The sequence below is a fragment of the Watersipora subatra genome, chromosome 11, assembly GCF_963576615.1.
Source record: "Watersipora subatra chromosome 11, tzWatSuba1.1, whole genome shotgun sequence".
NCBI classification, from domain to species: Eukaryota; Metazoa; Bryozoa; class Gymnolaemata; order Cheilostomatida; family Watersiporidae; genus Watersipora; species Watersipora subatra.
In genome coordinates, this window is record NC_088718.1 from 5,258,643 (window position 1) to 5,277,344 (window position 18,702).

The 18,702-nt window shown below is 36.2% G+C and overlaps 1 protein-coding gene across 2 annotated transcripts; it reads right to left on the minus strand.

Moving 5' to 3' along the window:
• Positions 1–1,148: 1,148 nt before the first annotated feature.
• Positions 1,149–14,009, minus strand: LOC137408501 (type-1 angiotensin II receptor-associated protein-like). 2 transcript variants are annotated; one of them, XM_068095046.1, is made up of 7 exons: positions 13,920–14,009; positions 12,511–12,578; positions 11,247–11,281; positions 10,320–10,443; positions 5,711–5,847; positions 4,010–4,116; positions 1,149–2,154 (listed from the first exon to the last, which is right to left on the minus strand). In XM_068095046.1, exons 2-7 carry the CDS (start codon positions 12,544–12,546, stop codon positions 2,045–2,047), a joined length of 549 nt encoding a protein of 182 aa, XP_067951147.1. In that variant the 5' UTR covers positions 12,547–12,578; positions 13,920–14,009; the 3' UTR covers positions 1,149–2,044. The 2 variants fall into 2 exon arrangements, with proteins under 2 accessions (XP_067951147.1, XP_067951149.1); XM_068095048.1 differs by having other exon boundaries at positions 11,247–11,277; positions 12,507–12,578; positions 13,920–14,001.
• Positions 14,010–18,702: the final 4,693 nt, after the last annotated feature.

Genomic DNA, 18,702 nt, shown 5'->3' on the forward strand with positions numbered 1-18,702 from the left:
TTTTTAGTTATAGGAGCCAATTCTTTTAACATTTTCTATAGATTTGATGCCAGTTCTTTCAGTATCTCTTAAGTAAATAAGAGGAAACTCAGTGATTGTCAGCTGCAATTGCGTACTTCGTCTCAATCTTTATTACATTTTTCTTTTACTATAACATGAGCCATGTCTGTCTGTTTGTCCAATGTCAGGGTTGGAAGTTGGGATAAAAGATCACTTCGTGAGGGACTCGAACTCATGACATCCAGCTTGGTAGACTGATGTATTAACACTTGTACCAATTGACCGCATTGCAGCAAAATGGAATAGTTGTGCAGATAGCTATTCTCTGTCTTTATCGGTACACATGATGATCTCTCACAGCGCAATTGACTACCAGGGTATACTAGCCTATTATAACTGGTGTACTAACTCTGACTATTCAAACTCCTGCGTCGGGGCCCAAAGGCACAACTAAACTGATTTACAAATCTTAGTATATTTGGGAATCACTATTAAAACCTACAAAAATAGGACTTCAGTATACACCGCTGAGGAATACCATATAAAGTTGTTATTATAATAAATACTGTAGGAGATGACAATTTCTTACCAAGTTTGCATCCCTATAAAGTCATGGTAATTGACTTAAATGGTACATTCAATATCAAGCACCTGCTTCAGAGCGTCACTCAAAAAGCTTGATTCTGTTTGTAAAAGGCGTCAAGTTGCTTTTATAATCTCCAATGATATTAGCCCAAATTGCAATTAGCACTTCTAACTGGTCATGATAATTAGCGTACATATTACACTGCATGCATTATTGATTCTTCAGGCCATCCACATTTGGACAAAGTGTAAATTTTGAACTGGGCAAAGAAGTAGCCAAAGAAACTAGAGAGCCCTTCATTTCAAAGGCGACACATACTATTGGCACTATTTGCTAGTTTGTAAATTTGATCTTTCTATTCCAGTAAACTTGTACAATCATCGCTTTACTGAATGCTAGCTAGTAAGCCCCATTAGCCTGCTGAATAATCTAAAAGCTAAGTCTAACTGCGAGTTTTAATGGTTTTACTTACTAATCCACTATAAATAAGCGTCAATCTCAACTAATAATATAGAAAGGTTTCCAGAACTTGCTATCAGAAGTTCTAACCATATAGTACAAACGGATTATAATGCAATATATTTTTAATAATAAAATACAAGCAAATAGTACCACAGACAAGCCACACAATTTTATACTTAATAAAATGACTAGACAAACATGATTCTAGACACAGGGATGGGAGGAGATACGAATGTCTCTATAACAGTGTGAGAAACATGGGCTATAGCAACACAGTAACTAGATGTTTGATGGATATATCGATACAACAGCAATCTGAGTAGTGATGCCAGAAATTATAGATATGAACTTTTGAAAGATTATCATTTCAGTTGCATTTTTAGAGTGCCAAATAATAGGATTGTCCCACCATAAAACAAAACCTCAACAATGATGGTGAAATAAAAATAATTTAGATTTTTCTTCTCTTGCCAAAAATATATAACAGTAGATAACTTCTAAAACAACCAAAATAGAGCAAAGCAAGAAAGCGTTAACTTTACAAGTAAATATGAGTATTATGGAAAGTGGGATTAAGTATGCAGTTTATAGAAATGTATAACCCAATCAGTATCCTCGCGCAATCTAAAACTTATTCCAGGGAATGTAGATTAATTCTAACCAAAGATTTAAGAAAATAAAAGCAATATTGAATGAACTTAGGCTCCATTAAAAGGTATGCATCAAGGGACGGCTGCAGAAGCCCCTGAAGCAACGTTGGCAACGAGCATTGTGCTCACAGACCAGAGACTACACAGGTTGAGTGTGCATGTGCAGCCATCCCTTTAGCAGCTAGCCATAACTTCTTAACATAACAGAGGTTGGTAGACAGAACCTTCCCTCCTGTTTTATATTAAAGTCGTTCAAAAACACTACTATTCCTGATGAACAAAAGATGTGTGAGATGGGCCGGTGAAAGATCACATTTTTCTGCGAGATTCAATCGTTGAGACCGTACTATGTATGCGATGATGAATGCTCCATGCTATGGTGTGGTGAAGCGGTCTCAACATTATAACTGTCATCCATGCTATTATATCCGTTATATGATCTCCCATTTTCTGTACCTAAAAAATCAGAGCTTTCCATTATCGACAGAGAAGAAAAATAGATTACAGCAATATTTGTTTGACCAGTTCTTCACTCGGACATTCCGTCTATTCTAATTGGATAGCAAGAGCTGATAGTGACAGATTTGACTCCAAAGGCTTCTGTTGTACAGTAAACCTATAATGTAAACCTCCTTTTACATAAATGTTAATGAACCTGAAAAATTTATGTAAAGGTTTCGCTTCACATTACGTATTAAATTCTATATTTATATAACGTAAAATGTAAAGCCGGCTTAAGTTTCCAAACTTGATTTGAATAGCGAGAGTCCCATGCTTATCGTTAAAAGTATCGTTTTCTCCCTTGCTGCGCTTGCGGGGAGAAAACGTCATAAAAGGGTATAAATTCTTTTTACTCAGAGACATACATAATTTTCGTTCTCTGCAACAGAGATCTTGCTGTGGAGGAAAAATACAAATAATAGACATTGAAGATGTGCGTTCTCCTAAAATTAGCGTAATCATGGACCCTAAACCAAGTGTAAGAAAAAAGGAAAAAAGAGAAAAGTTGTCCATACAAACCAGTAATAGCACTGTTACTGCGCAGTCTTTAAATTAACATGGTAAGTGTAGTTTTTTTATTTGAAGGGTCAAAGGGGTGAGTTTGGGAAGATCTTGGACAGGCCAGGCTTTTTACATGTGTTTTACTGTTCGTATAAAATCCCTACAATCTATTTTCGAAATAAATTATTTACGATGTAGGAACATCAACTGTATACCAAAGCGAACCTTCCGAGTCATCATACTACATATTCTGATGCCCCTAAATACGCTAAACGTGAATAGAACTCGCCGTACATGATTCGTTTCTGACTTCATTTCTATGCTACTGCTGGCTTCAAGTTGGCAGTAAACTGAACCAGTACCAAACTTTTAATACAAATTGCCAATGCCCTACAAAGAGACTTGATAGTTGTACAATTAAACGATATATTTTTAGAGAGCCATTGAATGTGTAAAGTCAAAGTCATAAACATTTTTTGCAATCCGCTACACTCTTGGTTGATTAGCCTGTGTTTTCCAATATTTAAACATGTTCACACTGACTAAAAACTGGATATTTAGCTAACAGTAGTTATCATGGCTCTCATGCTATAATCTTCACTATAATAAAAGCTGTACTCATTCATCCGAAGTCACAGTTCGTGTTCGGAGAAAAAAGATTGCACCATAGGGGATTCAAACCCAAGACTTGGAATGCTACCAACTGAACCAGTAGTTCGCTATCCATATTTGAGAATAATTGTGCTTATTATTTATGTATATGTGTATATATTTATTCTCTGTGCAATATTGGCACCCAGACTGCCAGGGCACTAGTAATGGTAACATAAGCAGAGATATTAACGGTTCTTTCGCATGTCTTCACGATTGCAGGAGATTTAAGCAAGCTTTTTTTTAATTGGAGTACGTGAAAATCAAATCAGGTAAAGTTCGTCGACAATAGAAAAGTACATGCATATACGTGTAGTTGCACCATTAAATGCCATCGCCGGAGATTTTTACAAATAGTTTTTTGTTTACAGACTGCAACTGAACAACATAGTCAGTGCTAAAAATGTTTTTTATTAGATTCCTTCGAAGGCCATCCTTGAATTGATAGAGCAAATAACGTATTGGTTGCGTACCAAAGAAAGCAGAAGAGAAGATAACTCTAAGTTTATTAAAATGGGCTTCAATAAATGCTTACTGCTTATCTCATTTCATGATAGATATTTTACCATGAGTACATTTGTAAAGTGCATGTGAGGAATCCACAAGCACCCTTGAATATGAGATTAGTTAAACTAGCAATGAGCTCTTGTCTGCCTACCTTGCATACACATCAGTTCTGCTCTGATGTCTCCACCTCGTGCCTGATATACTTTAAACAGCACCAGACAGACAACCGGTTTCAGCACCAGGTTCACTATGGACATGCTGTTGAACAAAAACAGTGTGATTAGTACACAATGCACCATACATGTACATACACCAAGGCTAATAATGGCAAGACTCAGTCAACGCACTAAAGTGACAAGCCATAGGCGATTGGGTGACAAGCCTTATATATTAGAGCGACCAACTTGGCGCCGAGAAAATACCATCAACTGTCTAATTCTTTTTGCATGGCCATGATAAATAACAATGACTACACTCGCTTATTATTTGGGTTGCGCGCTGATCAACTCGAGTGATTTGGTCATCCCATCCTATCACTGCTACAGTGTTGACCATTTTTAACCATGCCACTACGCAACGATCATTCTATCATTTACATAAAACAATTTTATCCGTGTTTTGATGAATTCAAAACTTTCAAGATGACAACAGTACTGTAATACATGTAGACTATCATCTCTCTCTACCACGCTTGTGATTGCAAAGCTGATCCTAACATTTGGAAAAGTGCCAGCAGGTGATCTAAAGCAATATTTGTATAGGGACTATAATTTCCACTCAATCTCTCTTGTACAAATACTAGAATGTATGCTAAAAAGATCGCTGTTTTGCACAGAATAAATGGTTATAAAAACTATGTATTAGACAACCATCCCTGCGTCAACCTTCGGTGCGTTATTAGACCAGAATTAATAGACACATTTTTACAATCACACTAGCTGACTTTCTTTTGGATGTCTATGCTAACGATTATCCTTCAGCCCATCGTTGACACGATGAATACTAGCTACACTTCTAACTAACAGAGAATAATTTTAGGAGTGAAAGGCAACTACAAACAAACCTATAAACTTAAACATTTTTTGACATACGCCGTGGCATTTGAGTAAATACTTGTTTTGACAAACAAAATCCAACGAATAAACTTTTTAGAAACACTAGTTTTTTATCTAAAATTAAAAAACTTGATAAGAAATAAAATTAAGCTGTAAAATTTATACAAAATGTATGCATTAAACCATAACTGTCACGTACAACTTTTATCGCATTTGCTAGGTAAATCAAACACAGATTTTGTACTCAAAATAAAGATTAGTCCACTAACTTTCAGAGTAATGAAAGCTTTTTTACAGCGTTTTAATATCGGTCTCGAAAACAACACGACCGGCACAACAAGCTCCGCCCATAAAAACGTGACGTAACCTAGCTTTTTAGGAACAGAATTTTAGAACTTTACAAATGAACAGAACTTTTTTAGAACAGAACTTTACATATGTATGCATTAAGGGTGTCATCTACTCTCAAATAACATCTGCCTATAAGCGTCAGCTACTGTAAAAGAGGGCTTACCACATTGTCATCTACTTTACGTTTGCCTAAAGGGATTATCTACACTAAAAATAACACTTACCTACAGATGTCGTCTACACCAAAATAGCACTGCTCTATTATAGGTGTCATCTACAATAGCATAGCACTTGCCTACTCTAGATGTACTGGTAGATTTTGATGCTACTACGTTACCACGCTGTTGCATTGGTGATTGGCCTCATGACATGCACACTTTTCAGAGCTGAGCGTCTTTAGCGCAGAGTTTGGTGTGATAAAAGGCCATTGCTACATCTGTACTCACCCCAGTGCAAATCTGTAGGTGTTAAGTGTGCTGCCCAGAGTATTCGGGTTCTTTTCATACAAGATGTGGGTTATCGGCTGGTAGAGGCCAAGAAGGATGATGTCATTTAGGATGGTGAAGATGTTGACAAACAAGTACTGCAGTATACAAACATGTATGTCTCACTGAGTGTCAACACAGCTAAATGCCAACAAAAGATAAAAATGATGAGCATATCTCAAAGCTGACTAGTGCTGCCATCTTGGGTAAAACTACTTCTCGAGAAAAACAACTAGACCAAACCATTTTCCATGACACATTCTCATGGCTTATTTCCTGTTGCTAGTCATGATACAAGTCTGAGTAGAACATAGAAGAGTATAGACAATCGTGTAGACATCTTTTTATAAAAAGCCTCACTTCCGATGGCGGCGTATGTTCAGAAAATTTACATACACTTGCATTGAGCTGAATTTTTTTACACTTTTTGAATCTTAGAACTGGTGCTAAAAAATAAATATTGACTGGAGGACTTTTATCTAAACTAAACTAACGATATGCGTATCCTAAAGGGGTCACATGACAAAATAGCAAAAAAGTTGTATTGTGGAACGAGGTGCATGATTTTCATTCCTTTGTTCACACAAATACCAATATAAATGCCCTGTTTAACGCGTTGCTAGAGACACAATAATCACACTATTGATGACATACGAACAAATTAAATAAAACAATATTAGCATACAACGAACATATTTTTCTACGGCAAGTGTTGGATCACCGTAGCTTAAAATATTTATTAAAGGTTGACTTGCAACAAAATTCTCATTACAGTTATTTGGTATCAAAAGATTCACCCTGTCTTATTCTGCTGTGTTTTAGGTGCAAAATACAGTCAAACATGGATAACTCGCCCTCGGATAGCTCGAACACATGGTTAACTCAAACGGTTTCTTTGGTCCGTTCCCACGTAATGATAAATTGTTTTAGATAACTCGACCTCAACTCTGTTAACTCGAACAGTTTTTTGCCCAACGGCTACCGAGACGGTTGTTATCGCTTTAGAAAATCACTTTATTCCTAGCCATATAGGTAAACCTCAACTTTTCGTAATTCATAGGCGTCGTTATTACCACCAACGGCAAAATATTTTTGTCAACGACTTTTCTAAAGGTTTGGTGAAATTTGATTTTTACCAAACATCCGCCTAGCGATGGCTCTTCGGAAGCAAGGAAAAGTGAGGTAACCTTCGCATAAACTTCAAGAAAAATCGGCAAAATTGATCTTGGTTAAAACGCTCAAAAGAAAAAGATGTCTTTTCTTCTGAGCATTTCAACAACGATCAAGTTTTGCCAATTTTAATCTAAAAAACGTCCTGGCATTAACATCACCTCAAACAACAAACCAATCTCAAGTGATAGTAAAATCTCTATACTTTTTGATAAAAAAGTTTTTAACTTTACATTAGAAGCATTTAATTTGAAACAAGCCATTTATGCTTTTCATTTATATTATAGTTTGTATATGTATCTACTAAGAAATAAATGGACTTGTGACAGTGCTCTGATAACTTGAACACTCTGATAACTCGAACACTTTCGCTCGGTCCCGTGAAGTTCGAGTTATCCATGCTTGACTGTATGTGGAAATGTGATTACAAGCTCTTAAAAGCTCAAAAACGAACAGCTAATCGGCGCCATCACAAGACTGCGGTAGATTACAATCTCTTTCCAAAACAGCTAAAATGGGACGTAGTTGTACAAGATGGCTTTTGTTTACACTTTCACGCAACCTCATTCGTCGAAATATTTTCACAAATATACTTCACACATTCAATAAAACCATGTATATTGTTCTTACGTGTCTAGTTTATCGTCATTGTAATGCTGTCACTTTTAGCACTGACATCTTATAACTTACCGTAAAAATTTGTTTAATTTTTAACCTTAGCTCGAAGGAATACATATCATTGTCTGATAAACATGACGAGCCTGTTGGTCACTTGTGATAGTCGAAAAATGCTGCAGAAATTATTTGCAAAGTATGGGTCACATGATCAGATTACGACTAGATGATTAGACCAAGCCGAAACAAAACTGTAAAGTAGCGAGCATCTATATTTGATACGCGGTCTTCGGTGAAACCCGAAGTGTTTGTCATAAACTAGTGCTACGAGAAGTTTTATATTGAGCCTTTTATTGGCCTTTCAATTCGCGTGAGAACATCACGTGACAAAACAATAACCAAATGTAATGAATACGTCAGAGAAATAAATTGATTCCAATCTACGGCGGCTTTTCTTACGCACACCCCCTGCAAATACCCCCTACACACGGGAAATACGAAGACACCACTGATCTACAGACTGATGAGTTGTGTACCAAAAACCTCTGCAACCCGAGGATGCCACTAGAAATGAAGTATACATATCAAGGTCAGCCGGAATTATAAAATATACATCTGAAACTGGTAATAAACAAAACTAACTAGAAATGAAATAATTCAATCAGCAAATTAAATTATTTTATTAATCTCTGAGACTAAATTATGTCTATGGACTGTCATAAATGCACTACTACTAGCCACTATAGCCAAGACACTGAGACTTGCTGCTGTCTAAGATATTGAGACTTATGAGTAAAACTGCCATAAACCAAAAAATGTGTCAATACAATATCGTGTGAATAGCCCTAAACTATTTTGGCATGAGTAGATGATAAGATGATAAGATGACAAATTGCTTTATCAACACACTCAAAGGTCAACTAACAAATAGACAGAGCATTACAGGAAAGATGGCTCGGCACGTATGCTACTGACTCCATTAATTGCATCATACATGAATGCTTGAGCCCTTGTCAGACTCACATCCATGTCAGATTTCATAGGAGAGCGTGTCTATATCCCCACAGCAAGTAATTACGCCAGTAATGGATGTTCATAGCGCCAAATTCAAGGTTAGTTTTTTCAAAGAGGAACATACACGAAACTAGTATCAGTGTTTGTCTATAATTTTCAATGCTTGAGGTGATTTGACCGACAAGATGGTTCAAGATTGAAAACGACAAAACTTTGTCGCGGTTAAAACGCTTAGATCAAGCTAAAGTGCAAGTATGACTTTTATAATTGCAAAGGGACCGACAGAATAGCTACACTTTGAACACAATAGTCAATATCAACTCTCACAACTAGTGACGTCATCACCAAAACTTTCGCTTGATCTGGTTAAACTCAGATCAAGCGAAAGTGCGATTATGATGTCTATAGTTGCAAAGAGACTGACAGAATAGAGACCCATAATGCTGCTAAACAATTGAAATAGCCGATATCAACTACCACAACGATAAGAACTAGTGACTTCATTTCACGCGTATTTTTCTTCCGAGTGTTTCAACCACGATCAAGTTTTGTCGATTTTAATCTTGAAATATCCTGGCAGCCGGCTCACCTCAAACATTAAAAACAATCGTAAGGATAGAAAAATACCGATATAGTCTGATAAAATCTACTAACATTTTGTGCAAGTTCATCTTGAACAATGCGTAACAAGCATTCTGTAACTATATTTTATGTTATGTACCTAACACAGACGGTCAGGTTCTCCCTGGTCTATTATATCGATGCGATTGAAAATGAGTCCCACATTTCTTCTGCACCGGGTACAGTGATACTAGGGCCTGAATCGACCACCACAAAAACAACCCTATGTTTTAGGACAACCAGATTTGGCAAGACTCATCATCATATATCATATAATGCTATGATAGCTACACTGGTTGAGCATAAGTGCGAGCGCTTTTTACGAAGTTCAGCAAGAAATCACATCCTAATTAGTTGTATATTGGCCAATAAAAAGACGAGTTCAAAGTCATTTTTAACAATAATTTTATTGTTGTTAGTCACAAAAGTTAAGCTTAGCATTTTCAGTAACCTCCAAAAATGTAAAATCGTTTACATCCCTACCTAGTCAATGAAGTTTGAGTGATTTAGGAATACTCAGATCTCTAACATGACGATGTGTAACCATGCATTACCTCTGCTAAGGTAGCGCAACTAGGAAATTCGATACAACATAGCCTCGGAAAGAACAATACATGTTCTACACTAAGGCCATGGAAATAAGATTAGCCACATATTTGATAAGCTTGCTCAGCATTGTTTTTCCATTCATGGCTTTGTTTGCTTTATTGTCTTATCATCTCACACAGGAAGTGAAAGAAGACACATAGTGAATGTGAGCAATACAGGCACTAACTAAACAAGGTCACAGATGTAGGACACCGCTAGCTTCACTTTTCACCAAGACTCCTTGTGGGATCAACGGTTGTGTTAATAGATAGACATTAATCAATACAAGACCAAACTTGTGACTGTCAGTGTTCCTAGATTCACATGTCAAATGACATCAAAACATTCCAATAAAACAGGGCGGACTAGAATACAAAATTTTGGCTACATTTTTAAAAACTCTGGAAACCTGTATGCAAGAAATTAACATAATTTTTAATTTATGAGCTGGATGAAAGCTTGTCTTGAATAATTTTAAACCATCCATCTTCTACTTCCTTCTTGCTAGGATTGCTAGACTGGCATCATTTAAGGGGAGCTAATACAAGTTGCATACACTTACCATGAATACAGCTTCTACTGAGTTAGGCTTGACCAACGAGAAGGCTGCAAACAGGATGAGAATAAGATGCGTGTACTCGTACACTGGAGGCATGAATGATCCACCTGGTGGCTGCAAGTAACCCCTACAAGTTACGGAAGTATTGAGAAATATCAGACTATAGCCATAGGTGACTGCGAAGAGTCATAAAAAAACTAACAGTAGCACGGAAAGAAACTCTAACTACAGTAAGTCACCGACTTACGACCGTGTTTGGTTCCGGCCGTTAGACGATTAGGATGTAAGTCGATTCTGTATATTCTGTTGATTCTGAATCGAACTTAAATTTAGCTTACTAAACACATACTTGAAGAAAGTTTTAGTATGTATTTTAGAAAACTTCAAACTTTCAACTAAGATTTTATCATTTATCTGTTCGCGAATCCGTTTTTACCATAGCGCATAACACTTAACTCGCCATTGCAAACAATGTATATCCCTTAATAACGTACATAATTAGTGCACAAATCACCAAATTTTAAATTCGAGAGAAATTATTGTTGATATCATGTGGCAGATAAAAAATAGCCCTAACGAAAAGGCTTAACAAAAATGACGAAGACCGGCTTACGCTACGCCTCGCACTGAGCTGCCTGACCTTTTCACAAATGTGGTTGTAAAGTCGGGTGGACTTGCATAGGTCGTAAGTTAATGATGTACTGTAAATATAGATCGCTATGAAAGGTTAGAGAGGCTTTTTTAACAGGTTGTACTGATAAATTACTATATATTTCCTATTTTGGAGGAAGTTCTCTTGTCTAAAACCGAATGTTATGTCTAGAAGTTCATGGTTATGATACGGTCAACACAAGCCTTCATCTCATTAGCCGCTTTAAGGTTTTAGCAAACTCATGAAGATGGTGGAAGGGTGTGCAGCCCAATACTTACCAGGTAGAGAAGACAATCTGTATCATCACCACTATCTACAAAAGTATCACATCCACATAGTAAATAGCAACACGTTTCATGTAATCATAGCACAGATGGTTCTAAATAGATTACCTGGTTTTTTTAACTACTAATGTGATGATAACAAAGTTTTGGGTCTGTGAGAAGTTCTGAGATTTAAACAGTTGTTAAAAAGCATGCTAGAAGTTGCCTGACTGAGCCACCAGTTGAAGAAATCTTCAAGGTATGAGCCACTAATCAATCCTAAGTGAGTCGTGTGAATAGCATAGCGCTACTTTGGTTGTTAATGCCAAGCATTGAGGGTTAAACACGCGAGGTAGTTTTCTGTCGCATACCGTTTGGCGGTTGTCGCACAATTTTTTTAGCTACAGTAAATTCAGCCATCTGATCGTGATTCAAAATGAAGAGAGCATGTGATCATTGACAAATTGTTCTATAAACTAAAGATCAAAGGCGAGTACCACTTTTTTTACACGGAGAGGATTGCTAATACAGCATCCGGTTGGAAGCAAACAAGATGATGGCCTGTTCCAGCATTTCCAAAATGTTTTTCTCTTACATGATATGCTCAGCGGCTTATGCCAACGTGGCTTGCCCCACAATCAACTAGGAGCAATGGTAATAGATTTTTAAAGCACGAAGTTTTGATCTTTTTCTACCTCCAATAATGGCTTATCTGTAACTAACTTTTTAGGAATTCTGTTTATATCCATAAAATAAAGTTAACATGATAAAAACTCCCAACATATGAAGAAATGCACCTTGTTAGATAACAGGAAGAGAAGTTACCTGTAGGTATCCTATAATATTATTTCTATACTGAACATTTTTAGTTAATCTTGATTGTTTAGCTCGAGAAATGTAAACAAATACATGAAACCTTAAGGTGAGAAAAAATCATGTATTCTTTAAAACAATTTTATGTTCCTTATTTATCATATTGATTCACTTGGTGAGATCAACAAGGAAATTGATGATGAGAACGAATGAGAAAACCATTATATGAAAGGAAATATGACTGTGCGAGTGGTTTTAATTATAGCTGAGCGATTTCTTATCGATTATTTATACAGAGCATATTTCAAAGCGAGAACCTACAAAACGCTCACAGAAAACTATTGAATATTATTAATGCCAACATATTTGTCTAAATTACAAACCTAACAAAAACAAATCAGTAATGCATTGTTTGACAAGAAGGCTATAGATTGCACGTAAGGAGCTTATATTCATAAATACCTACCCTCAGTAAAGCGGTCCCATACACAATCCTGTCCATAGCTGTTCAAACTCCCACCCCTTGTCAGGTTTCTACATGGAAATAACAAACTTTTTACCATTATTCACTGTATTTTATGAAGAATCCATGAACAATGCGCACTTATTTGAAGCGTTGTTCAAAAGGGACAACGTGAATGATTACTAAACTTCAAAGATGGATACTTCATGCCTATTCATTTAAGTATGACATTGTCATACTTAAATCGGTGGGCGAATCAAAGTGAGCATAAGGAAGGAACCTACATAAAGACACCCCTGTTAACGGTAATTTGATCGGAATAAAAACATTTGTCAAACTTGAAAAAATGAGTCAAAAGAGGTTCACATCTTGTTTTCATGAGTCGATGCTCTGTGGATGAGGTAAATATAAAAAGTTGTAAACCTGTCAGACTTTCCTCAAATATGGGGCCTTTAAATATACCTATATTTTACACAAGATTATCTAAATTCATGGAATTAGTTATTCTCAAGTAAGTTGGTATGACAACAGTACGATTCACATGTTCTGTTAAAAACGCTATTCAAAGAGCTATATGTTTGCAGGATTTAGGCTTCATTGAGATTTGATTGGTAGAATCACCGACTATCACTCGGGGCTTCAATGAGTATGTGAATGAATATCTAAACATATATTCCGTTTACCAATATTTGAGTAGCAAAATTTCTATAGAAACACCAGCAACTAACTATTACTGAACAAAAATGCTGCTTATAACAATACATGAATACTGGATCGAAAACCATTAGTGACATTATTGAAGGTGAACCCTTAGCTTCACAGAAAGAACATTCAAATCAGTCCACTCCTCAGAGCCGAGTGGGCAGTGCCTATTTCCATAGATGACAACAGTCTTACTATTGCTAAATTATCTATATCTTAAACTGATTGTTTGCTAGTTGTAATTCTTCAACTCAAGTTCAATAATAAATATAAATATGTTAAACTCTCCTGCTTGAACTGAAAAAACAATTCAGCTTTTAGAACTTTTATCAGCTATCCTATTGCACAGGTCTTTTGTTTTTTTATGAGCATAATCATGCGAATTTGTCCTATAACAATGTCTTAAAAGAAAAGAATTAAAAGACATACCAGCATATTAATTTCTATATTCCCGAATTTTAAATGCGTAAAACTCCACGCATTAAAGCTGTTGCAAAGCAAAACCCATCAACTTTAGCTTTATTTAATTGTGAATCCATCGTTTACCAACAAAGAAATCAGTAAATTAATTTGTTGCACTATAATGTACATGTACTGTAAAACGTGTTTTGTGTAACTGTGTAACGTGTTTTGGTATCGAACATGTGCCAGCCGCAAGTAGAATAATAGGTTAATTTTAGCACAGTGTGGTACCTAAAAACTTTACTTACACAAATAAACAATGGTGATGTGTGATAAAAACTACCAGCGTTGTAACAAAGACTGACCTTCCTCTAATGTTGCACGCTTCAATTATACTGATTAGATCTAGCACGTGCAAATCACATGCATTCGGGACTATTATTACGCAATATTTATCGACTCGAGCATTTTTAAGTCGGGTTTTAGCGAGCGCAGCTTGAAATCTTTCACTGTAAATGCATAAAATCTACATACAACAGAACTGTGTATTGTTTTTAAATCATATAGGGAACCCTATAATATATAAGACACTGTTTTAAACAACAGTTAAGTTTCCTTTTCATTTATAAAAGTGTTCCACCGAAACCTTTCTGCAAAAACACTTACTGAAATTGCAAAAAGAAAACTGGCCAATGACCAATGGCCTTCAAGCAACAACAACGAGTACAACTGATACGCTTCTATCTATATATACGGGGCGGCCCATTCAACAGTGGGCATTACATAGATATTTACTAAATACAGTAAATTGAATAAAAAAAATTGTTTCTTTCCTCTTTTTGCTCACCCTTTTTTTCACTAAAATGAAACAAAAAATTATTCACACTGTCCTATGATGACGTTTGCGCCAGTCTGTCTAATAAAACTCTAATTATATCACAAAATGAGAACTTCAATTGTTCCAAGCAAAAATAAACAACGACAGTACCTTTCCGGGTAAAATACGATTTGTTAAAACAGACATAATTATTTATGTTAATTTCATGTTGACCAGATTAAATCTTTTCAATAAATCTTTATTTAACTCTGTCGTCGAGCCTCAACCGTATTTATAGCATGTTCTTTCATACAGTTGGTGACACTTATTGACTGCCCTAGTATGAAAATCCATCATACGGCACACCTCTGGATAGTTTCTAGCATATCTAATAAAGACTTATTTTATGGCGAACACATCTGACAGGTGGTTTCAATAATACTACTGTTTTTATAAGCAATCAGCTTGATCTGACAGGAAGTGTTAAAAAGAATTATCAAGTCCAGGGTCTTGTTACCTTTCTTGGCAACTTTTTATATGTGTTCAAGCCATTTGAAATTATTTTCTATAAAGACACCTAAATATTTTACACTGATGGCTTGTGGGTTAGGAGTGCTATTTAGCTCTAAAGTAAAACCGGAAGTCTTTTTCAACCTCCGTGTGAACACATTTGGTGGGGTTAGAAGCCATGCCCTATTGGACAAACCAATCATACAGTGTTGTTATGTTATCTTGAAAATTATACATGTGATATCCATATCTAAAAGGGTGTCATCTGCATAAAGTTGGCAGAATGCGCCCTTCACAGCCAAGAGCATGTTATTGACAAAAATAAAAAACATCAGGGGTCTAAAACTGATTCCTGTGGGACTCCAAAGAGAATAGCAAACAAATCTGACCTCATGCCATTAACAGTAGCAAATGAAGCTTCGATAAGTGAAGAACTTTTAAGATATCTGCAGCGAAGATCGTGTACCATCTTGCTGGGATTTCAAATTATCGTCAATCTCGGGTTTGCTAAACATTTGTTCGTTCGGTAGAAATCACAACTTGCATTATTATTATTAAGTAATTGTGCTATAGTTGCTTAACCCTTTTGAATTCTGAAATTACTTGTCAGAGAATAAAAAGTCATGACATTTGTAAACGAGACGGTCCTTCTAAAGGTTGAGAGCACCATTAAAATGCAAAGGGACATCAATATTATTTCAAATACCTATTAATGTTTGGGAAAAAAATTATAACAATAAGGATGACTATGCAATAGGTGCACCTATAAGTATACTTTCTTTAACGTAACTTCCACAATACATCTAGTAAATATAAAGTTTTTGCTCAACGAAAATGATTTCATAGTCGGTGCCAATTGTCAAGTTCAATTTGAATAACGAGGCTCTCGTAGTTAACCCTAACATATCGATATCTCTTGTCACACTTTAAAGAGAAAATAGCATATGTATAAGGCTCTTTCTATTACAATGGAGTCTGAATAATTCAAATTTCTGCTTAATTGAGACATTGAGTCCCTGTTCCTCTATATCACTTACCATTGTAAATATCTGACTAATTCGAATTAACTCTGGCTGATTCAAACTAAAAGACAGTAAAAGTTTAAAAATAAACAGAGCTGAATAGATTAGAATTGGTCACAAAACAGAAACAAGGGCAACTGCCTCTGACATATATTCCTCGGCGGTTGTGAAGGGTGCATCAATTTAATAGGTCAAGCTCTAGATTGGCAGCTAACATACAACCTTAATAGAGCAAGTTGATCTGGTCTTGATTCTGTAAGTTTGAAAAAAATTGAAAATAGACTCACTGAAAAAAGATGCCTCAACCTTGAGCAATAGTGAACATTTATCTTAAATACAGATGTGAATAATTAAAGGTTAATCATCGATGGCAGTTCCAAGCATTATTCAAAGCCTTTTCTACTTTTGCAAACATGTCTTCATAAATGAAACAGGATTACAAAACAAAAGCTCATTAGTATGAGGTGGATATTGTTAATGACATTCAAAGAGTAGTAAAACCAAGTGAGGTAGCAAAAAGAGAGAGCTTTCTAAACCTACTGCATCAACTTGGATTAAAGATAAGATTATTTTGCTAGCCGGAACTCTTCTGCTAATCAGAAACAAAAACGGATGAAGAAACCAATGCATGAAGATTTTGACAAAGCATTATTAACTTGGTTCAAGTAATTCAGGCGCAACAATGTGGCTGTGAATGGGCCAATTCTACTTAGAAAGGCTAATAAATTTTCATATGAGCTGAACAGTGGAGCATTTACAAAATCATGGGTGGAGAGATAGAAAGTCAGGCATGGGTTTGCGTTTCAGACATTGTCAAGTGAATCCCATAGCATTACCACAGATAGGTAATTGCTGGAAAGACACTAAATTGGAAGAGCTGCATAAAAATATGTTCTCTCTGACCCATACAGTATGGATGGAACAGACCTATCCTTTAACATGAGACTTGATAAAACGATGCAGCTCAAGGGATAGCGCTGCTCTAGAAGTAAGGGGAGTAAGAATCGGTTTACACTTGCCCTAGCTGTGAATAGTAGTGGAGCAAATCAACCCGAACTGGTTGTAAAATAGAAATCAGCAAAACCACATTGTGTGGCTAGTCTTCTAGTAACTTATCATGCTTACAAAAAGCCTGGATGATGAGCCAGATCTTAGAAGCATGGGTTGGATGGAGAACTTGACAGAACAATGAAAGTTGCTAGTAGAAAGATTGCGCTTTTTGGGATAATTGCCTAGCTCACCCTCGTGTTAAAGGCTTCACCAATATTGAGCTTGTTTTTACCTAATGTCACCAGCCTTACTGCAACCTAATGACCAAGGCATAATACACAATTTCAATGTTCATCACAGAAGGCGATCTTTGCAGAGAATCATTGGTCATCTTGAATAGTATGGAGAAAAGCCAAAAAGTGCTTTAAACATTCTAGAAGCATTGAGGCCTTGCAAAGCTGCATGGACAGCAGTCAACTATGCTTTCAAAGATACTACCCAATCTGATGCTACCTCTACTATTGAATTAGGAAAGATGTCAATGCTGAGATGGTAAAATTCTTCCAAATCCTCAGGCCTAATCATTGTCGAGGACTTGATGGATAGTGAAATAATGGACAGTGTTTGTGATCCATCAACATCAAATTATGCAGAATCAGAAGATATGGAAGTTGACTAAAAACCAATGGAAACCCCGCCAAATTATAATTAATTTAGAAAGGCTATAGATGTTGTGAGACACTGTCTTGAGACTAAAGAAAACTTTGATAAGCAATATCAGCAGATGTGCGACACTGAAAATAGCATGCAGTGTAATTTCTGAAACCAACTCTGATAACACATTTCACAAACTTTCGTTCAATAAAGCTGTGTCTGTAAATATTTTGTGCATGTACTGTACAAAATATACATGGTACAAAATACATGTACATGTATCATTGTATATGTACCTTTGTACATGTACCTTTGTACATGTACCTTTGTACATGTACCTTTGTACATGTACCTTTGTACATGTTCTTTTGTACATGCACCTTTGTACATCTACAAACGAACATGTACTGTACCTTTGACATGTTCAGATGTGCAGAAATTGAATTTGAACTTTTGCGGTTCAGGATTGGTTCAGGTTTTTCCAACTTTATTACGGGCTATTGCATGAATCAACTTGTTAGTATTCATGCTATCCAACTGTGTTTTGGTCACTTGCTGCTCGTATGAGGTTGATTGCACAAACTAATGTGACCTCGGGATCCATGAGAAACTTTTCTCTGACCTTGGTATCCCTTATACCAAAAGCACACTCACAGAGCATTATTATCTCCTTCATTTTTCCAAGTTCACACTAATCTGCCTGTGTCCGTATGCGTTTCACAAATATTGATGCCTTCGCCATTCAACTGTTTGAGAGATCAAACACATACCACTCATAAAGCCTACTACTTCTTGGGTTGGAGTATGCTTAAAAAATTTCAAGTATGTTGGGGAGCCTTTCAGCAGCAGTTTCATCATTAAATTCAAATTGCTCCAGTATCTCCACAGCTTCCTCACCAATAGAATGCCTCAGAATGGCAATCTGTCTTAACCAAATTGCAGTATTGCCAATGGGAGAATTTCTATTTTTTCCGGCAGGAGCAGCAACTATTAATAATAACCAAATAGTTTTCGAAGACTCCTCTATCGCCTCCAACCCTCAGCCGCATTGCCAGAGTTGACACAGAACTCACCAGGGGGAGACAAACCCAGTGCATT

Excerpts from the sequence above, each read along its gene's own strand:
- LOC137408501 (XM_068095046.1), bottom strand. The coding sequence starts at position 12,546 with ATGGACAGGATTGTGTATGGGACCGCTTTACTGAGG. Across the intron at positions 4,117-5,710 it reads ACCTACAGATTTGCACTGGG|CATGTCCATAGTGAACCTGG; the intron begins GTGAGTACAGAT and ends TTTGTTCAACAG. Across the intron at positions 2,155-4,009 it reads AGAACTGATGTGTATGCAAG|GTACAGAAAATGGGAGATCA; the intron begins GTAGGCAGACAA and ends CTGATTTTTTAG.